Source organism: Chiloscyllium punctatum, chromosome 3 (assembly GCF_047496795.1).
Source record: "Chiloscyllium punctatum isolate Juve2018m chromosome 3, sChiPun1.3, whole genome shotgun sequence".
In the NCBI taxonomy this organism is placed as follows: Eukaryota; Metazoa; Chordata; class Chondrichthyes; order Orectolobiformes; family Hemiscylliidae; genus Chiloscyllium; species Chiloscyllium punctatum.
The window spans coordinates 130,746,450-130,767,930 of record NC_092741.1 but is presented as its reverse complement, the minus strand read 5'-3'; the positions used below and the strand labels follow the sequence as shown (position 1 = coordinate 130,767,930).

At 38.5% G+C, this 21,481-nt stretch overlaps 1 protein-coding gene across 3 annotated transcripts in view; it reads left to right on the top strand.

Annotated features, from left to right (window-relative positions):
- The window catches only part of myom2b (myomesin 2b), a 121,229-nt gene extending 103,889 nt beyond the window's left edge, over nt 1–17,340 (top strand). For all 3 annotated transcript variants that reach the window (XM_072560725.1, XM_072560732.1, XM_072560714.1), the window contains 11 exons: nt 3–62; nt 475–542; nt 4,747–4,860; nt 5,660–5,747; nt 8,043–8,081; nt 8,441–8,546; nt 11,758–11,921; nt 13,224–13,260; nt 13,470–13,492; nt 13,627–13,682; nt 16,289–17,340. In XM_072560725.1, coding sequence (XP_072416826.1) covers nt 3–62; nt 475–542; nt 4,747–4,860; nt 5,660–5,747; nt 8,043–8,081; nt 8,441–8,546; nt 11,758–11,921; nt 13,224–13,260; nt 13,470–13,492; nt 13,627–13,682; nt 16,289–16,642 — 1,109 coding nt within the window. In that variant the 3' untranslated portion in view covers nt 16,643–17,340. The remainder of the gene's footprint in view (nt 1–2; nt 63–474; nt 543–4,746; nt 4,861–5,659; nt 5,748–8,042; nt 8,082–8,440; nt 8,547–11,757; nt 11,922–13,223; nt 13,261–13,469; nt 13,493–13,626; nt 13,683–16,288) is intronic.
- The last annotated feature ends 4,141 nt before the right edge of the window (nt 17,341–21,481 follow it).

Here is a 21,481-nt window from a genome sequence, read left to right as displayed (position 1 = left end):
AGTTTTTAAGGCTGCCCTGGAGGAAGCGGAGTTCCAGAGGAAGGAATTCTTGAGAAAACAAGGTAAGACATGAATGGCCTTTGACTTGGATACAGCATCTGTAGGATTTTCTCTGTTCTGCCTTTTTAAAAATTGACTTGAAGTGGTACAAAACAGCACCTGTTGCCTGTTAATTTGGCTCAATATTGTGTTTTAACAATAAAGTCCTCCATCTGCTATTTTGAACAAAATGCTGGTTAATATCTAATTGCAACAGACGAGAAAAGACTTTTGTGCAAATGGAACTCATCACAGAATTCAACTTTGCTGTGTTTCTTAGCTTATCTGAATTTTATAATTTCCTCAATCTCTGATAAATGTTTCTTTTCTTACTTGTCTTTTCACATGCTTGGTATTCCTTCTTCCATCCTGGGTTGATACGTTATTATACAGTGTACCATTACTTCAACTGAATTAACTTTGTTTCCTATCTAGGGCCTCATTTTGCAGAGTACCTGTCATGGCACGTGACTGAGGATTGCATTGTTGAGTTGATATGCAAGGTAGGAACATCACCAAGGTTAGATGTTATAAACCAATACAAACAGTATGGGGTGGACACAAATTTAGTCATGTTAAGTATTTGTAATGAATACATCCTCAGAGTGCCATCATCAGGGAGCTGTTAGACATCCCTACATTTTGCAGACTTTGACATTTTGCCATCTTGGTTTCCTACAGTTTAGAAAGATGAGCAATGAATACTTGCATAAAATACTCTCCACTTAAAACTGTTAATACTATTCACAGTAGAATGCAAAGGTTTTGCATTTATAAGATTACAAGAAATAGGAACAGGATTAGTCCATCAAGTCCAATCTTATTGAATGATGAGTCATTCAAGATGAACTTGGCTGATCTGACTGTGGGCTTAGCTCAACTTTATTCCATATCACTGTAAACCTTAACTCCTTTGTCAAAATTCTATCTAACTCAGCCTTGAATATATTCAACGTCCCATTCTTCATTCCTCTCTGCTAAAAATGCTTCCAAAGACTAATGATCCTCTGAATGGAGACATTCCTCCTCATCTCCCTATTACATGGGAAACCACTTATCTTTAAATTTTGCACCCTCGTTTGACATCTCTCTCCAAGAGGAAAGTCCTCTCAACCCTGTCAAACTGACTTAGAACCTGAACTGCGTTAATCATGTCTCATTCTTCTAAACTCCAGTAAGAATAGGCCCAACCTCTCCAAGTATTCCTCATAAGTCAAACTTATTCATGCTGGGAATTATTCTTATAAACCTTCTCAGAATTACTTCTAACGGAAGTATATCCTTTTACTAAGGAGATCCAAACTATACATTACATTCCGGATGTGATACCACCAATACCCTGCACAATTGTAGTAATTCATTGTGACTTTTATACAGCATCTCCCTTACAATAAAGACTAACATTCCACTTGTACTAATATCCCTGCTGCCTCGGCATCCCAGTTTATTGAGAGTGGAAAGAACAGAAATACCAGAGTCTCTGGCTGCAATCATCTCATCATCCTTCGATATGAGAGTGGTGTTTGAATATGGAAGATTCATTTCTGGATCCCTGTTCACAAAAAGGAATGAGGGATAAACCTGATTATTAAAAGCATATCAGTTTAATAGCAGTGGTAGGGAAACTTCCAGAGACTAATCAAAGATAACATAAGTTCAAAGAACAGACATTAGTACAATGGTGGTCAGCATAGATTTGTTAAAAGCAAGAAGTGTCTCATGAGCTTGATGTGTTCTTGACGGACAAAAAAGTAAAAGTTTGATAAAGTTAAAATAGATTAAATTGAATATGTGGACTTTAAAAATGCAGTTGATAAAGTGCTACATAATGGACTTGTTATCAAAATTGAAACCTATTTGGAATTAAAGGGACAGTAGCAACACAGCTACAAAATTAGATTAGAACAGAAAGTAGAAACTGGTTGAGTTCAGTTATTGGTCAGACTGAAGGAAAATATGCAGTGGTACCCCAGGCATGGGGAGAGGCAGCAAAGTTTGAAGATTGCAGATGGCATAAGCTTGCAAGTAATGGAAACTAAAAAAGGTAGGATTACTCCTTGGGAAGACAGAAGCAGGCTGATAAAACAGGCAGACACATGACATTAAATTGAATGCAGAAACTTCTGAGCGGCACACTCTTAAAAGAAAAATGAGTAAATGTGGAAACCAATAAATCAAAGCAAATACTGTGCATGTAAGAAATCTGAAATAAAAACAATGCTTGAGAAACTCAGCAGGTCTGGTAGCATCTGTGAAAGGAATAAAATAAAAACAAATGGACCTGAAATGTTAATTCTGTTTTTGGCTCCACAGATGCTGCCAGACCTGCTGAGTTTCTCCAGCACTTCATTTGTACTTTAGGAAAAATTGAAGACTTGCATTTATATTTAAATTTTCATGGACACTGAACCATTCCACAATGCTGTGGAGCCAGTGAAATACTATTTGAAATGTGATCACTGTTGGAAAGTAGGAAGTGTGGCAGTCAATTTGCAGACAGCCAACTCCCACAAGCTGTGATATGATAGTGAGGGAGAGTATAAATATTATAGTTTTGAAATGATATGGAAATCTTTGAAAGTGCCAGAACAAGTTGAAGTAGTTGTTTAAAGAGTGTATTAGATTTTATTGGTCCTACAATCACATATAGATTACAGAAATAGGGTGACACAGGGACCCCATGAGCCAAGAGGCCCTCTTCCCCCTCTGTCTCCCTTTTGCACTTCCCCATCCCTCTCCCGGATCCCAATCTCACACCTCCATTTCCTGGATCCTCAGAATCTCTCTGTCCTGTCAGTTCTGACCTCTTCCACTGCTCCCTGCCACATTCCCCCCAACTGCCAAAATCTGCACAAGCACAATTTAAAGTGGCACAAAGCGTACATGCATTAGTGTCATCAAATGAAGCCCTGAATTGTCCCTACAGTACATTACCCTTATTGTTGGTGACCTGTAAACCACTTCTTCCAAGACATCTTGCACCATGTTGTTTCTCAACTCCACCTAAACACATTCTCAATCCCTGTTCTTTCAGTCAATGGTCCTGTCTTCCCTAAACCACCGATTCCATCACTTATTACAAGCACTAACTTTATGACTATCCATCCTCAGTGTCAAATTTTCTTTAATATTCAATTCCCAGTCTTGGTCACCCTGCAATCGTATTTCCATAATGGCAATTAAATCATATTCTTTCACTTCTTCTAGAATCATCAATTCACCTATCTTGTGATGAATGCATTCATGTAGAGGGTATTTTTATTCTACCTTTTTATTATCATTCTTGATTTCACCCTGGTTGATTCTAGATTCTAGGATTCTGTTGCTTTCCATTTTCATTTACAGCTTTTGTATTTCCCATAAACAGCTTTGTTTGAATTGCCTCTCAAGTTCTCTTCTTGACAAGATAGTTTAAGTCCATCAGCACTAACGAATCGAACCATAAGGGTATTAGATGTAAAATGTTGTGCTCTAGTGTAAACTGTCTTCCACACACAAGTTCTACCTGCCCCAGATCTGGTCTTATTCGCAAAATTCTAAAGCCTCCCTCCTGCACTATTTTGCCAGCCCCTACCCACTTATACATGTCATCATTTATCCCCACTTACTTACCCACTTCATGCATTTAGCCACCTATCCCTACACATTTAATCCCCTACCCATTCACTCTCATCAATCATCTATCCTTTCATCAAATCCTGAAAGTTCACACTAGGACTTTAAACTTGCCATACAGCAACTCGTGCCATAAAACATTTTTTTAAATTCATTTAAAGATTGATGGCATTGCTGACCAGGCTAGCATTTATTGCGCATCCCAGAGGATAGTTAAGAGCCAACCACATTGTTGTGGGTCTGGAATCACATGAAGTCCAGACCAGGTAAGGATGTCAGTTTCCTTTCCTAAAGGATATTAGTGAACCAGATGTTTTTTTTCCAACAATCAACAATGGATTCATGGTCATAGTGAGTTTTGAGATTTGTAGCTCAGGTTGAAGTTCTGGATGTAGTTTTGCTCGCTGAGCTGGAAGGTTCGTTTTCAATCGTTTCATCACCATACTGGGTAATATCATCAGTGAGCCTTCGGATGAAGCACTGGTGGTATGGCCCGCTCTCTATTTATGTGTTTAGGTTTCCTTGGGCTGGTGACATCATTTTCAGTGGTGACATCATTTTTAGTGGTGACATCATTTCAGGTGGTGGCGTCATTTCCTGTTCTTTTTCCCAGGGACTGGTAAATGGGATCCAAGTCAATGTATTTGTTGTTCTGGCTGGATCCAATGCGAAACGTCTGAAAACGAACCTTCGAGCTCAGCAAGCAAACCTATATCCATTCATGGCCATGATTAGACTTTTAATTTCAAGCTTTTATTGAATTCAAATGTCACCATATGTCATATTGGGATTCGAACCCGACTCCCCAGAACATTACCTGAGTAGCCGTATTAACAGCCCAGCAATAATACCAGGGCCCATCACCTCCCCTAATGTCATGTCCTGTCCTCCCCTGAACCTCTTGCATTCTGGTAGAATTCTGTCAAAGCTAGGCCAGGAAGACACAAAAAATGTACAGTATCGTCTAGTCAACAGAATTTAAGAACCAGCAGCAATCCAGCGAACATCACTGCTGCTTGGGCCGTTGTTTAAAAATTGTGAGTTTACCAATATTTGTTTATTAAAGTGTTTCACTTCAACTGTATGCGACAGGTGGCAAACACGAAGAAGGAAACGGTGTTCGGTTGGTACAAAGATTATGTAGCTGTTCCTGCTGAGGAGCCACCTAACCTCCAGACAGGAGAAAGCAAGCTCTCTATTCCTGAGGTAAAATTCATTGACAAAAAGTCTGACACAAAAGGCAATTGGAGCATCCAGAGTTGTGTCTAAGTAATTTCACTTTAAATGTTTTATTACCTCCTACTAATTTATTTAATTCAAATCAATTATTTGCATGTATATAAAAGGAAAGAATTAATAGCAAACATAAAGAGATTTGATCTTTTAAAGTGTAACTTCTCATATACAAAAAACCGTAATTACTGAATATTTTTCCACAGTCAAAGATAACTCAAAATAAAGCATTCACTGACCACAAAGAGGCTTTGCAGATGCGTTTTTCCCTCTGCATTCATGGTTTGAATGAAAGTGAGAGTCATTGACTGTAACCTGAATGGCAAAATTTACTTGCATTTCAGTGGTGCTATCAGCGCAATTTTATTGCAGGTTTCGGGACACTAACATCCAATTCAAACAGGAGTCCTGACCAAACACTTGCTGCTGCATGACTGACTCAGAGATCTTCCTGGAGACAGTCTCTTAATTGTCTCAATGTCTCTCAAGCCAAGCATCAATTGGTCAATAAAACAGTTTTCAAGTACTGCCAATCTTGGATCAATAATGTTCCCAAGACAATGTTTTGGGAATAATTTTTCAATATTTAAACTCCTTTTAGAGAGAACCTTGTGTCCTCTGCAGAGAGAGAATTCTCTCTTATGGAGAATGGCAGAGTGGGGATTGGATTCCTGTTTGTTTGTTAGGTAGTGCAGTAGTTAGTGCTACAATTTCTAATGGTGTTGTGTAAAGTTGTCTCTAATTTCTAATAAATTAATATCTTTATCTTTAGTTCTCTAGAAAGGATATGGGCGAGTACAAGATGACGCTGAAAGATGACAAAGGGCAGGATGTTACAGTACTGGAGGTGGCTGGCAAAGGTTTGTTTGCTTTCTTCAAGTTGATTCTTAGATTATGGGCTCCTACTCCAGCATTGGTGGGTCAGTGGATTGTTTACTGTTGTCTGAATTATCAGTGTATCTTTAATTTTGTGCGGTAAACTTCATCAACATTGTGTGAATGGGTTCCCTCCCAATGCATAAGAAAGCATGATAGAACAGGGGTAGAAAGAAGCAGGGAGTAATTGTATCTCCTGCCAATTCCCCAGTCAGATGATGTCCACTTTAATTGCATATAACTGACCCGAAGATTTGCTCCATTTGTTCATGTATTTTCAAACAGCAAGTAAAAGAAACTTATGTCACTTTATTCCCTTTTACTTAAGAATTTATAGTATAAAATAGATATGATAATAAGATGGTGATGTATGGAATAATGCTAATGTCAAGAGTTATGTGTAAAGATGCAATAGTCTGCACTAGTGATTGATGCAGTATTATGTACAGTCATGGATATTTGTTAAAGCCTTGCAGAGTCAGACAGCAGTGACTCTTGTGTAACATAAAGCCATTGCACACACTACCAGAAGAGACAAGGATAGCCTTCTCTCGAAGGTGCAGAGTAGAACACCAAGTAAGAAGCCACATAAGAGCAGAAACTAAATTTTAACCATATTAATCAGTGCCAATTTGCTCACAATTCTACAATATGCACTATGAGCAGATCAGGTTCATTCACAGTGGTATATCCTCAGAAAATTAGCCTTTTACTTTTCAGTCTTTGTACTGTGATGACTGGAAACATCCACGTATTGATAACTGTGAGGAGGGTAATTTTAAACTTCACGAGGACATAGACAAGCAGTGGGTGAAATTTAATATAAAGAAAAATAACATCATTCATTTCCATTAGACAAATATGGAGAGATTATGTAAAACAAAGGTTTAATTTCAAAGCAGTAATCAGGAGCAGAGGAATCCAAAGATCTATGGAGACATCTCCATTCAAGTAGGTAGGACCAGGTGAGAGATGGTAGACAAAACATACTGTACCCTGGCAGAAGTGGGTACTGCAGATGCTGGAGATTAGAGTGAAGATTAGTGTGGTGCTGGAAAAGCACAGTGGGTCAGACAGCATCCGAGGAGCAGGAAAATTGTGTTTTGGGCAAAAGCCTTATTCCTGATGAAGGGCTTTTGCCCAAAATGTCAATTTTCCTACTTCTTGGATGCTACCTGACCTTCTGTGTTTTTCCAGCACCACTCTCGTACCATACCCTGGCTTTATTAATCAGGACATAAGTTACAATAACGGGAATGCCTGATGAAAACCTTAAGCCTGAAACGTCGATTCTCCTCCTCCTTGGATGCTGCCTGACCTGCTGTGCTTTTCCAGCACCACACTCTCCACTCTGATCTCCAGCATCTGCAGTCCTCACTTTCTACCATAAGTTACAATAAATGTATAAAAGTCAGTGGTTCCACTTCAATTGAAGCATTATGTCCAGCTTTGAGTACCACACTTTAGGAGTGATGTGAAGACATTAGGATGCAAAAAGAAATACATGAGTGATTCCAGGCTGAGCAGCTTCAATTATAGATATTTTCTGATCGACCTTTTCAGAGATGTTGTTATACTTTTCTGAGCCTTGAACTCAGGCCTCCTAACTCAGAGGTAAGGGCACTACCACAGTGCCACAAGATCCCCTCAGCTTCAGTCATTTAGGTAGGACAGACTGGAGCTGTTCTGCTGAGTGAAGGGAAGAGAAGATTGAGAGGAGATTTGATAGAGAGGCACAAAATCAACAAGATTCTGGACAGACTACACATGGAGAAACTAATGGTGGCGGGATCAAGAACCAAAGGGCATCAACTTAAGCAATTGTCAGAAGAAACAGCAATGGAAAACCTTTATTGTTCAATGCAGTGAGTGGCTAAGATCTGGAATGCCCTGCTTGAAAGTGTATTTGGCAAAATTCAGTTGTGGATTTCAAAAGAGAATTGGATTATTATCTGAAGTGGAAGTATGTTGAGAGATAAATGAAATGAATAAAAATCAAACAGTAGAACTAAGTAAATTAACTTTGCAGAGAGACTGCAATCCCAATAGCCGCTTGTTGCGTTGTGTGATGCTATAATTTCGAATGCTGTATGTTTTTGTCAAATTATGCAGGGGCAATGACTTTGAGGTTTATAGTTAAGTAGATGTTTGTGAATAAACAGTTAATACATTAATTAAACTGCTTACTGCCTCAGTAAACAAAAAATTAATTTCATATAATCACATTAAATAGTCACATGATGTATAATAAGCTAAATGGCATGCCTTTTCTATTTTAGTGTATGAAGAAATTGTCCAGGAAATTAGCAGAATTAGTGGTAAGTGACTGATTTCCAACTCCAACCTATTATGCTCCATTCTGATTTACAGTTCTGGTCCTGCTGGACAGAAGTTATGTGCCAGGGCAAGAATATACATGGCTTGCTCTTTATTGCCACCAGAGGTAGCTATTGAGTTTTGTGCATTGTTATATCATTTACATAAGCACATAGAAATAACAAGCAGAAGAAATTTATCCTGAATATTTTAAAATGAGCTATCCAACTGACAAGCTGTAAATATTTGATACATTTTTACTCTGCATAATACTTCACATGAGTTAGATGAAGTACTTCTTGTTTCACCCAACATATGTGAATGCTTGTGTTTGTACTATTTTTAAGCTGTTAACTTTCAGGGTTTTCTGCTTCTGAACTGAAGATAAAATGCACCCCAGAAGGGATCAGACTTCAGTCTTTCTTGAAGTACTACATGGAGGACATGAAGGTTTTCTGGTATCACAAGTACGTGAAACTGAGTTTATATTAACTAAATAGATAAGTAGCATGTTTAGAAAGTAAATATTCTGACTATACAGACTTGTTATGCTTCAATCTACTGAGCTACCTGGGGATCAGGGGAGTAAGGGGAGTCATTTGAAAATCTAAAACAAATCTTCTGATAAAGGAATAATAGTCATCATTTCAGTTCTTTAGGAGTTTATTCAATATAATCTAATTTAAGCTACCAACTTGTCAATAAGGTTCTGGATGTGCTAAAATTCAGTATTAAAATAGTTGACAGTAATTTGAGTTTTAATTAACCATTTTATATCTTTAACAGCTTTGTAGAAATTCCTCTTGTCATTCTGATCAACATAGACTTAAAAGTCTCTGGTTGTTTTAGCCCATTAGCCCCACATGCATTTTGCATCCTTTGTGGCATCTATTGCTCTCCTGGAGTGATTCCTTATTAATGTTTCATTGGAAATTTACTTTTTTTTTTCTCCGGCAGCAGTTCCTTAATTTGATCATGGTTTTCATCAAACCAATCACAGTGGTTTCTTCCCTCTGCTCCCAGCACACCATGGGAAGGTTGACCATTACAGAATTTTCTTCAGAGAACAGCTGTTCCTCACCTGATTTATTCACAGTACTCTAATGCCACTTGTGGTCTAGCTCATTTTGGTGAGATGATAAATTTAACCATTAAGAAATGTTAAGCATGAAACCATGGCTCCTGTGATTTGTACAATACTCCAATCCTCTCATAGTCGGCATGATTGTACCATCTTTTGTGTTGCTGTGCCAGCTGATGACAAAGTCAATCTGATTCTAGTTTTTAGATCTTAATTGCATCCCAGTGTTTGGAACGTTGTCTTTTCGATGCTATTGGTGACTTGACATATTCCAGCAATTGCAAAGATCCAGGAGAATTATGGCATTGCCATTGTATTTCCCCAAACAGCACCTTCCCTTGGATATCATTCCCAAACCTACAGAAATCTCCTGCCCTTTTATTGAAGTCCCTTTTCACAATGAGTCTGTCATCTATTTGATGCCCGGGGTCTCTCAGATTTGGTCCACAGAACATGTCCGTGTTGGACTGTGTGTGATCTTTGATTAGTGGACAACAGGAATGTGACAGAGGTAGGTATAGAGTCATGAAGCAATCATTTACACCTCTATGAAGACCTTCAAAACTTTTTCTGAAGTCAGAGTTGATAGCAAAACCAAAACCTCCTTTCACATCAAGAAGTTACATAGAGTTCTTTTCTATTTTGTTCGTTTCACTCACAATATAGCTGGGTAAATACTCAACAAATGTATTTTGGGACATAACCAGATGTGTGTAAAAGAGTCAGTAGGGAGAGCACTCAAGAAAGACTTTCACTTGGAGATGCATTGTACTTGGTCAATCCCACACTTGCCTAGTCTTGGGTTCATGTTCCTGTGGCTTGATGTTTCGAGATGACTGAAGATGTGGTGACTAAAATCAAAGATCTGCAACACCTTCTGACCCTTAGCCAATGAATTAATAAGGGAAGACTATTTTCTGTGCTACAAGCATCAAGGTAGTTTGTTTTCATGCATATGGATAAGACTGGTTGGAGATGGACATTCATCCTCATATGGGCATGAGCCCACCTGCTCCTTTACCTGGTTACCTCTCTGAACTAGCGTAGATACTAAGGTGTGGCTGGGTTGCTCATGCACAGCAGCTGTGTGAGGACTGGGTGAGTATTGAGGACTAGGTACATGACTAGGTCAGCTACAAAGTAGGATGTAGATGACTTCTGTTTAAGGGACTATCTTTGACACACATCCTGCCTGTTAGATTACATATGAACCAGACTTGCAAAGTGTTCTTTAATTTGGAAATATATCTTTTTTCATCTTTGCACAATTTATTTTTATATTTAACTAATTGGTCCCATTTTCTAAAATAAATTTGAAGCATGAAACCATGGTTCTAGCAATTTTATTTTAGAAAATAAAATGACATTCAAATAAAACATCTTCTGTTCATGCAAGGTTTAAAATTACTTGGAATGAGCTTCAGTTATTAAAGAGACAGTGGCAGTGTGATAATGAAATGGAGTAGAGATGAATGATTATTGTTTAGACAGGAGAGATGTATAGAGTGGTACTCCCCGTAGGTTGACATTCGAACCCACTGCACTTTCTGACACTTGCTAGTGACTTGGAATTCAATATACAGAGACATATTTCAAAGTGTACAGATAACACAAACTTCTGAAATGTAATAAACAGTGAGGAACATAACAAAAGACTTCAGGAGGACGTGAACAGATTGGTGAAGCACATAGCCAATGTAACCTAACACAGAAGTGTGAAGTGATCCATTTTTGTTGAAAAAAATAAGGGAGGCATTGGAAATTACTGGTGCCATTTCACGTGAGATGCAAGAGTACAGAACACAAACTTCTGAAGGTGGCAGGTCAAGTTATCAAGTCACAAAGAAAGTATCATGAAGGCTTGGTTTTATATCACAGGCAGAATAAAAGTCATTTTATAAATCAATGATTAGGACAAGCTGTAGCTAATGCCCAGCCTTGAAAAGGATGTAAAGGAGATGTACCAGAATGCTACCAGGGATGGGAGATCTCAGTCTCATGGAGTGACAGGACAAGTCTTAACTCTGCTGGCATTGTAGCAAAAATATGCATTTACAAACAACTCCTAGGAAACTTTCAGCCATAGTCTTTTTGAGATTAGGGCTTGTCGCAATTACACAGGAGACTGACTTGGGTTTTGTTGCTGTTCACTCTCCAATTCTCACAGGAGTTGCTTAGCAGGAAAACAATTATTCAGCACAAATTTCACAAATCCATGATATTGACTTCTGTAGAATGGATGGCTATCTGGGATAGAGATTTCTAGAGAAGATCCAGCAACTCTAGTGCATTCACTTGTTATACCAGAGATTTCTACAGATTATCAGAGGTGTGGAGCTCCCCAGTAATTCATAAATCAATGAAGAAAATTAATAGCGGTAAACTCAATTTTTAAAGAAGTTAGGACATCGTTTAAGCAGAGTAGTAAGTCCTATGATATTGACCATTTCTAGTTTGTACTACAACAATTGCCATATCTTTAATGTCTAATTCTATCAGGAAATATTACCTGTATGTTTGGTCAAGTAAGTGATATCAATTTTCTATTTGCAAATTGTATGAATGTTTTAGAAATATTGCTCTTTGTTTGGATTTAGAGATTCCAAGATTGCGTCATCTGAAAAGATGAGAATTGGAGGAAGCAGTGACCAGGTTTGGATGCAGATCTGTGAGCCAAATGATCGAGACAAAGGCAAATACACAATGGAGATATTTGATGGCAAAACCTCATATAAACGACATCTTGACCTTTCAGGAGAGGGTAAGGTGCTCATTCAAAATGTAATGCCAGAGTCAGACAGTTGTTAAACATTAATATAAAGTTCCTAGATAACACAATGAAAAGTCATTTCTAAATTGTAATGAAATTGAAATACCAATTAAGTACAGTTCATTATGATATATAGTTCATTTTAATGAGAACCGCCTTGGCAAAAAAAATTAAACAATTATCATTATCATTGTTTACATTCCACTTTCAAAGCCAGTTTCATTGAGGCTGCTTACATCCTATCTATGGATGGTAATGCCCTTTGGGGAAGGAGATCTGCTTAATTATCTAGTTTGGCCCACATGACTCTACATATATAGTGATATGATTGTCTCTTAGCTGCTGTCTGATATGGCTTGAATAAGCCACTCAGGTTGAGCACAACTAGAAATCAGTAATAAAATGTTGGCAAAGCCACGGCCAGGAAAGAACAAAGTAAAATAAAACACTGGAATTAAAGAAATGCATGGGCCTTAAATTGAACTTTGTTCTGAATTTGCCCTGGTTCGAAACAGTTGGGAATTGAATTTCTTCATATCATTTGGTGAGATTGGACTGCATGTCCTCAGCAAATGCGCAGAAACTATTGCAGTATTTTCAAATGATTGCCAAGGGATGCCATGAAAATGGGAAATGCGATAGATAAATCCTTAGACCAAGCCAGAGGTAACTGCAGGAAAAAGGCTGGGTAGGTAAAAATGGAGCCAACAAATACAGCCCCTCCCAGCTGGATGATAATGGATATATATTGGAAGAGAACATTATGGTTATAACTGGCACAAGCTCCTGAGAAGTAGAGAAGGATGAAAGTAATAGTCGACCATTGCCTAGTCACACAGGATGTCAGCTGTGTCTTTGACAAGCAGGGATTTTAGGTGCTGTGGGCAGGGTAGATTGGAGGGTGGATTCAGACATGGAGTTCCTGGAAAGGTGAGGACAGACTAAAGTGACAACAACATGCTTTGGGGCTTCAGAGGAAAGGGTAATGGAAGATGGTGTGATAATTTGCAAGGATGGATGGATCAAAGGGCAGGGGACGGTACTTGAGGAGAGAGATACAGAAGAGAATTTGTAGTTGTGTGAAAAACAAAATGAAACAAAACTCTTTCAGAAACAGAAACAATTTGGTTAAATTTTGCATTCATATTGTATGATCCAGAGTAACTTTCTTCAAGTGATGTAATTGTTTGCGGAGTTAAGAGTTGAATTTAAATACATAACTGTGTCAGCTTTGATTCAAGTTTGTAGAGGCATCAATGTACATTAATTGGAAAACTCTGATTTAATTTGCAGCTTATGCTGAGGCATACACAGAATTCCAGAGGCTGAAGTAAGTCTTCATGTAGTGAATATAAATTTCATTTTCAGAATGTGTGCAATTTCAGAATTAGTGCATGCAACACAGCTTTTTTCCATGCAGTCTAAGCATTAACTTTGTCTCTGTCAGCTGAAAGTATGGTGGCATAAATATTACAAAAGTCTTTTTCTATTTTAAAGTTGCAGCCATATTAAATGAATTGTTTCGATTTTCATTTTCAGAGCTGCAGCTTTTGCAGAGAAGAGTAAGTACAGAGGCTGATTTTCCTATTTGTTAAAAATAATTCAAATTGGTGCCAAGCTCTTTATTAAATAATAAATGAAATATAGTTGTGATTTATTTGATTTACTGAAGTTAGCATTGATTTTCCCATTACAGATCGTGGCAAAGTAATAGGAGGATTGCCAGATGTAGTAACTATAATGGAAGGCAAGGTAAGACAAAATGCATGATCTGAATAAGATTCCATGGCTTCAGCATTATGTATTATTTTCATAGCAATAATGTTATCGAGAAAGCTACTTTGTACACCATACTTCCGTAGCCTCACCCTACCTCCTAAACCCCTCCAAGAAATTAGCATTCGTTCTGTTCTGGGTTCATGTACACTCTGTTTTCTCACATTTTATGTCAAAGATGCTATGTAAATGAAAATTGTTGTTAAAAATACTATTTTGCATTGCAGGAATTAGACTTCCTTCAAATTACAAACACTTAAATTTTAATGCTTCTGAGCTATATCCTAAAGCACTTAGCAGATTCCAAGTTGCAACTTTCCAGTCCTAAACAGTGGAACTAAAGGGACAATAACAGTTTGGGCAGGAAATTACCTAAGATCAGGCCCACAATGTAGTGGTTACCAGTTGTTTTTCAGACAATAAAGAAGTATACTTTGGTGTTCCCCTTTGATCAGTATTGGGACCACAGCTCTTTCTGAGATATACTAATGACCCGATAGACAGAATAATTTTAAAGTTTACTGCTGATATAAAACTTTGGAAATTGAATACAAAGTGAGGAAGTAAGTAACAGAGTTCAGCAGGGCCAGAGACTGGTGAAATGGGAAGGCTCAAGTCAGATACACTTTAATGCAAAGTGTCAAATGCTGTATTTTGATAGGTGAAAAGATCAGAGGTTATACGATCGCCATGGCCTTTTAAAGTGGATATAAGAACAGAAAGACCTGCGAGTGCATGCACCAATCTTTGGGGAGGCAATGGATTAGTGGTATTATCACTGGATTATTAATCAAGAAACTCAGCTAATATTCAGGCGACTGGGTTCAAATCCCACCATGCTGAATGTTGGACTTTGGATTCAATAAAGAAAATCTGGAATTATGTGTCTGATGATGACCATGGTGCCATTGTCAATTGTTGGAAAAACCCGTCTAGTTCACTAATGTCGTTTAGGGAAGGAAATCTGTCATCCTTACTTGGTCTGGCTTACATGTCATTCCAGACCCACAATTAGGAATGGGCAATAAATGTTGGCCTGGCCAAAGATGCCCACGTCCCCGGAGTGAATAAAGAAAAAAAAGTAAAGATAATTTGAAAAGTCTGTATAAAATGAAGTGGATGGGATCCTTGGTCTTATAAATACACAGTCTAAACTTAAGGATATTGGCACTAAACAATTTTAAAGTACATATTAAGCTACAAATCGAGTGTTGCATTCAGTTTCATGCACATGAAAGACATGAAAATGTTAGAGAGGGTGCAGAAAATATTTACTGGAATGGTAGCAGAGACAGTTTATGTGAAGTGACTGAAGGAGCTGGAATTGTTTTTAGAGTGAACAGGTTGAAGGACAGAATTACAGCGGTGTTAAAAATCTTGAAGATCCTTGACAGAGTTTTCTGAGCAGAACTGTCAGTAACCAGGGTGCACAACTTTAAGTAATTGGCAAAAAAATCCAAGAGTGACATGAGCATATTTTCTTTTTATGCAGTCAGTTCTAATAATCTGGAATGCATGACCTCCTGAAAAGATAATGGATGCAGACTCAATAATATCTTCCATGGGGGAATAATTTGCAGGCTTATGTGACAATGGATAGTTCTTGTGAAGAGTATGTTGGGCTGAATGACATCCATCTGTGTTCATCTGTCAATGAACAGCAACATTGTATACCACAGCTTTGCTACATCAAACATCAGACTTTGGGCCTTTAAGTGGCTGGGATACTTTAAATGCTGGTCCACCTTAGCAGAATGATGAATTGTAACATTTGATGTACTGAGAGTAATATCAGGGCAGAAACATCTCTCACATAGTCTTGTGTCACAGTATTTGTCATATAAACAGATTCAGAGCATGTTATGTGCCACCCTTTCCCCAGTCAAGCTGCTTAATTCATTTTTAAAATTTACAAGAGCATTCACATGCAGTGCAAGTTACATCAAAGGGAGAAAGTACAATGGTCCCAGTTTTGACCTTATTTCACATTGGAAGTGATTGGAGCATTCTTACTCAGCACTTGATGTTTTGGAAAGGGATCTAAATGTTTATCTTGCTTTATATTGAAATGGTAAACTGCCCAGGCCCTGTCAGAGCTTTTAGCTGGGAAAGTTGATAAATCCACCATTATCACTGGAAAATGAATAATAATAAAGAAAACGAACACCAAGATTGTTCAGAATGAGCACTTTAGATGATTTTGTTTGCATTGACCTTCCAAAATTATTAGTGAAGTTAGTGAACAATCTTCCCACGATCCCTTTAACTGAGGCATACCCTGGCCATTTAATAGAATTGTCAGCCATGTACATCAGGTACTAATGATAACCAACGTAATACTGACCAGCACAAAAGGACCAGATACACATGCAAAAGTGATGCTGTTGTGCATTTCGAGTGAGGATAGCAGCTGCTTAAGCTGCAGCGGTGAGCCCTGTGTGGATGTTGATGGTAAATGTATTTTTTGATTCACTCCCGTCTCTTTCATGCTGTGAGTTGGGAAATGCTCGAAATTGAGGGCCTCAGCTTTTCCAAAAAAATCTATTAAGGTTTTGTATGCATTAATGCATTCTGTGTTCCAGACACTGAGCCTCACATCCACTGTCTTTGGGGATCCGACTCCTGAAGTGACCTGGCTCAAGAATGACAAAGATCTCGAACTGAATGATCATCACTACGCGACTCTGGAGCAGGGAAAATATGCTTCCCTGACCATCAAAAATGTCACCACGGAGGATTCGGGAAAATATGGCATTAATGTCAGGAACAAATATGGCGGCGAGACAATTGACATCACTGTAAGTGTGTATAAACACGGCGAGGAGATACCAGTGGTGAAAAGAGGAGTTCAACCTCCAGAGCAAGGAAAGGCCTCCCATGCAGAACCTTCTAAACCAGAAGCATCTAAGAGTTCAAAGTTTGGTAGAAGAAAGTAACACAAGTAATGGTTCAACGTGGGTATTTACTGTAAACTTAGCTTGAACTGCAGTGAACAACTAAATTACAAGTGAGCTTTATGTAGTAAATAGGATTTTGAGTTAAGGGCTGAGGGAAACCAATAATATGTTCCTCATTGCATCATAAACTATTTTTCATTAGATGATAGATTTTAAGTGCTAGTAGAGGAAATAAATTTGTTTTGTTGCTCCCAGCAAACGCTGATGATACACGTCAAGAAAATCCAAATCTCCAGCTCATGACTTTCTGTACATTAATATTGCTTAGTTCCTCAACAGGCATTGTGCGGATCTATTGAGGCATAAGAGTCTCCTTTTCGGTTTATTTTTCCGCTAATGGTCACAAGATCCTGGATATTTACAGAGGAATGAAATTTGTTGTTATAATGGCAAGTTTAGCAGATCTGAATTTAACAGTTTAAATGAACTTCATTTTACTTTTGCCACGAATTAGAGATTCTTCTGATTTGATTATACTGTTTCAGGATGAGGAATGTACAGAACCTGTCCGAATTAATTGTTACTTTCAGGGGCTTTAATGTAGCAATATATATATATCACCAATGACTAGAGTTCACTCCTCCTGTAACCATCACGTGACTAATATCTACCAAGTTGCTGTGCTTTGTTTATCATGCTATGCACCAATAAAATGGTCTCTTATGGCAATCTCTGCATATTTATCTTCCTGTCTCTCACTGATATCATCACATAACTCGTGCACCTAAAGTCATAGTTTCTAAAACCTGGCTGGATTAGACATAGTGTTAACAATTGCACCCTTGATTCACTGTCTGACATATTTATTTATAACTTTTTTTCCTGAATTTCATGTGTGATTTCCACCAGTAACAGCAAATAACAGCACATTCCCACATTGGAAGCAAATTTGTGAAAATATTTCACACTCCAAAATGACTGAGTGACGAAGTGGCTCGGTTTAACATGGGACCTCCGATTGAACTGAGAACAGACTAAAGATTCACACACCTCCCAGCGATTCACCATTTAAGATTCTTTGTGAACTCAAGCTAACACAGAATGACTGGTGCTCAACCCAACCACTAACAATTTACCTTTACAGAATCAAACAGTCTCACTTGTATTCTTGTGAGGAGTGGTTCGATCCATTTGCAGTGCTTGCAATGAAGGAACTTAGGCAAACCTATAGCAGAACTTGAATGGCATTCAGGCATGGAGTGGTATGTGGGAAAAAAAACACTTCCATTAGCATTTGTTGCGATCATCCTCAGCAAGCAAATCTCTAAGCCAAGGTTGTGGGTGGTGGTTAAAGGCTTAACTTATAATGAGAGTTTGCAGATGATATAATGAAGGCATTAAAAGGATTTCATATACTTGAGAGCTAATTCTGATGGTGGATATGGTGGAAACGAGCTTAAAGTTAGAGCTATGTTCACTTTAGTATGAATTTGGTAAACACATGTATCCACAAAGGATAATGTAAATGTATGACTCAAAATGTGGATGCTGCATCAATACAAGTTAAAAGCTGAAATTGACATATCATTTTTGATCAATATCTTTATCTAATAGAGGATAAAAATGAAATGAAGCAATGGTTAGTCATGGTCAAATACAATGACAGAACGGGCTCAAGGGGTTGAATGGCTTACTCATTCACGTTCCTATGTTCTGATCTTCAACTACCATCATTACAGACATCTTCTACCATCCCCAGCATGGAGTCACCATTGACGCCTAGTTTAACTGAAAGTAGTCAGATCAATGACATAGGTAAAAGAGAGGATTGCAGACGCTGCAGATTAGAGTCGAGTGTGTGGTGCTGGAAAAGCACAGCATGTCAGGCAGCATCCAAGAAACAGGAGAATTGACGTTACAGGCAAAAGCCTGTATATAACAGACATGAGTATAAGAACCGTGCCTTCTTTGGGTAATTAATAATAAGTGATTTCTCTTCTGATCCCACAAAACTTACAGCTAACCACAAAGATTGTAAGGAATGTGAGAGTCGACTCATTACATGCATAGGTGCAGGTATAACCCTGCCCCAAAAGCCTTGACATCATCCACGACCAGAACGTAGACCACTAGTTCAATGTGGCTCCATTACACTATGACTTGTAGGATGCAGTTTTGCAATATGCCACTCCCCCACGGGCTCTGTAATACTGGAGAAGTACAAGGAAAACCAGATTGTAGCAAAACACCATCATATCCGAGTAATACACCTCAGACTGGGTCTCCAAGAAGGTCTCAGTGATTAGATGCTTAAACTTTGGAGGAAAAGCAATGGGGCTCCCCCACACCAAAAGAGAACTGGTAGGAATAGCTGATAGTCCTAGGAGCTTCTTCCAATCTCCCTTCAAAGCCACAAGAGGATAATTGGGGAAACACTTTAGAATTTCGGTCATTTTACCATTTCTTCATACACAATAAAGGAGAGAGCTCTGGGACCTGCCACCTAACATGAATACCGCTAATAAAAACATTAATCACCAACTTCTCTGGTCAGTCAGGCATGAGTAACATATAGAACCTTGCCAGCTGCCTTCAGTTTGACTTCACTGTTGGAGTGGTATTGAAAATGTTACATTTTTAGTAGATATCACAATAAGACCAAAAAACAAATTACAGCTGGGCTCTGATTTAATGATGGACCCAACCAGAAAAGGAAAATGCTGGAAATAGAGTCATAGAGTTGTACAGCAAGGAAAGGGTCCTTCAGTTCAGCTCATCCATGCTGACCAGATATCCTAAGATAAACTAGTCCCATTTGCCAGCATTTGGTCCTTATCCCCCTAAACCCTTCCTATCCATGTATCCATCCTGATGCCTTTTAAATGTTGTAATTGCACCAGCTTCCACCAGCTTCCACCACCTCCCCTGGCAGCTCATTCCATACATGTACTACCCTTTGTGTGAAAAAGATGCCCCTTTCGTCCTTTTTAAATCTTGCCCCTCTCACCTTCAAACTATGCCCTCTGGTTTCAAAGTCCCCTGCTCTGAAAAGAAGACCTTGTGTGTTCACCCCATTCATATCCCTCATGATTTTATAAACCTCTATAAGGTCACTGCTCATCCTCCGACACTCTGGAAAAATAGCCCTAACTTATTCAGCCTCTTCCTACAACTCAAACCCTCCAACCCCAGCAATATCCTTGTAAATCTTTTCTGCACCCTTTCAAGCTTAACAACATCTTTCCTGTAGTGGGCAGACCAGATTTGAATGCAGTATTCCAAAAGTGGTCTAACCAATGTCCTGTACAGCACAAGACATCCCACCTACACTCAATGCACTGATCAATAAAGGCAAGTATACCAAATGCCTTCTTCACTACCTTTCAAGATGCAACTCCTCCTCCAATGAAATATCAACTGCACTCCGAGGTGTCTTTGTTTGGCAACACTCCCCAGGACCCTACCATTAAGATTTAAGCAGGTCTGACAGCATTTGTTGAGAAAGAAACAAAATAACCATATTATAACACTACCTTCAAAGCAGATTTTTTAATAGCTAAAGGAATCAAACATTATGGGTAAAAGGCAAGGAAAAGGGAGCTGAAGATTGTCAGATCAGCTTTGATCCCAGAATATGGCACAGCAGACTCAATAGGCTGAATGGCCTAATTTTGCACTTATCTCACAGAATTACAGGAAGCAGACCGGAGGATTACATATTCAGACAGCCATCTCAGGCATGATGGGCCAAATGGCCACTTTCGGTGCTGTAACAATTCTGAGATTCTGTAATTTTACATTTTTACCCGTTTTTAGGTTCAAGGTAACAATAACAGCTTTGCTGCAATATGCTTAATACTACCAAAACCAGTAGATGGCACTATAGCATCATCGTCTCAAGAACCTAACTACTGTATTATTCTAAACTGCAGCAATATTTAAATCTATTTCATGGAACAGGCGAAGGATTCAAAAATAACATTTATTGAGCATGGAGGCTACATTCCAAAGTTGGATCCAGTAGTGGGGTGTAATACGATATCTTTATACTATATTTCAATGTACTAAGAAGGTGCCTGCTGATCCTAAGAGACAGGGAACAGAATAAAAACCACTTTATAATTTTTTTTATCAGTCTGCAAAATTTCAAAAAGTTGAACGAAAATCTATAAGGCCTCTCAAATACCAGAAATTGAATATTAAAATTATTTCTATTTAAGAACTTGGAAACATAGCAAAATAATTGCATATCTCTTGGCTACCACCATCGTGTTGTCTACAAAGAAAAGTGTGGTGCTAATGTTTTGATTCACTGAAAGATGATCTGGCTCCCTAAGTTCTCACAGTTTTCTCTCTCTGCCAGCCTGATGTTATTGAGGTCCCTGTTTTCTTTCCAGTCTCTGTTTAAAGAATATCTGCTGCTATTCATTCCACAACAGAAAAAAAACTTCTCTCTCTGTTTAAAATGACATAGTAAATGAATATGTATAGAACATATTCCTTATCTGGATCTAAACAGAGAACGCTCTAAGAGTGGCACAGTGGCTCAGTGGTTAGCACTACTGCATCACAGTGCCAGAGACCCCGGTTCGACCCCAGCCTTGGGACACTGTCTGTATGGAGTTTGCATGTTTTCCCTATGTCTGCGTGGGTTTCCTCTGGGTCATCCGGTTTGCTCCCACAATCCAAAGATGTGGATTGGTTGTAGTAAATTGTGCTGTAGTGTCTAGGGATGTGCAGGCTAGGTGAATTATCCATGATAAAAGGGATTACTGAGATAGGATTGGGGGCTAGGTCTGGGTGGGATGCTCTTTGAAGGGTCAGTCTAGACACAATAGGCTGAATGGCCTATTTCCGCACTGTGTGATCAAATGGAAG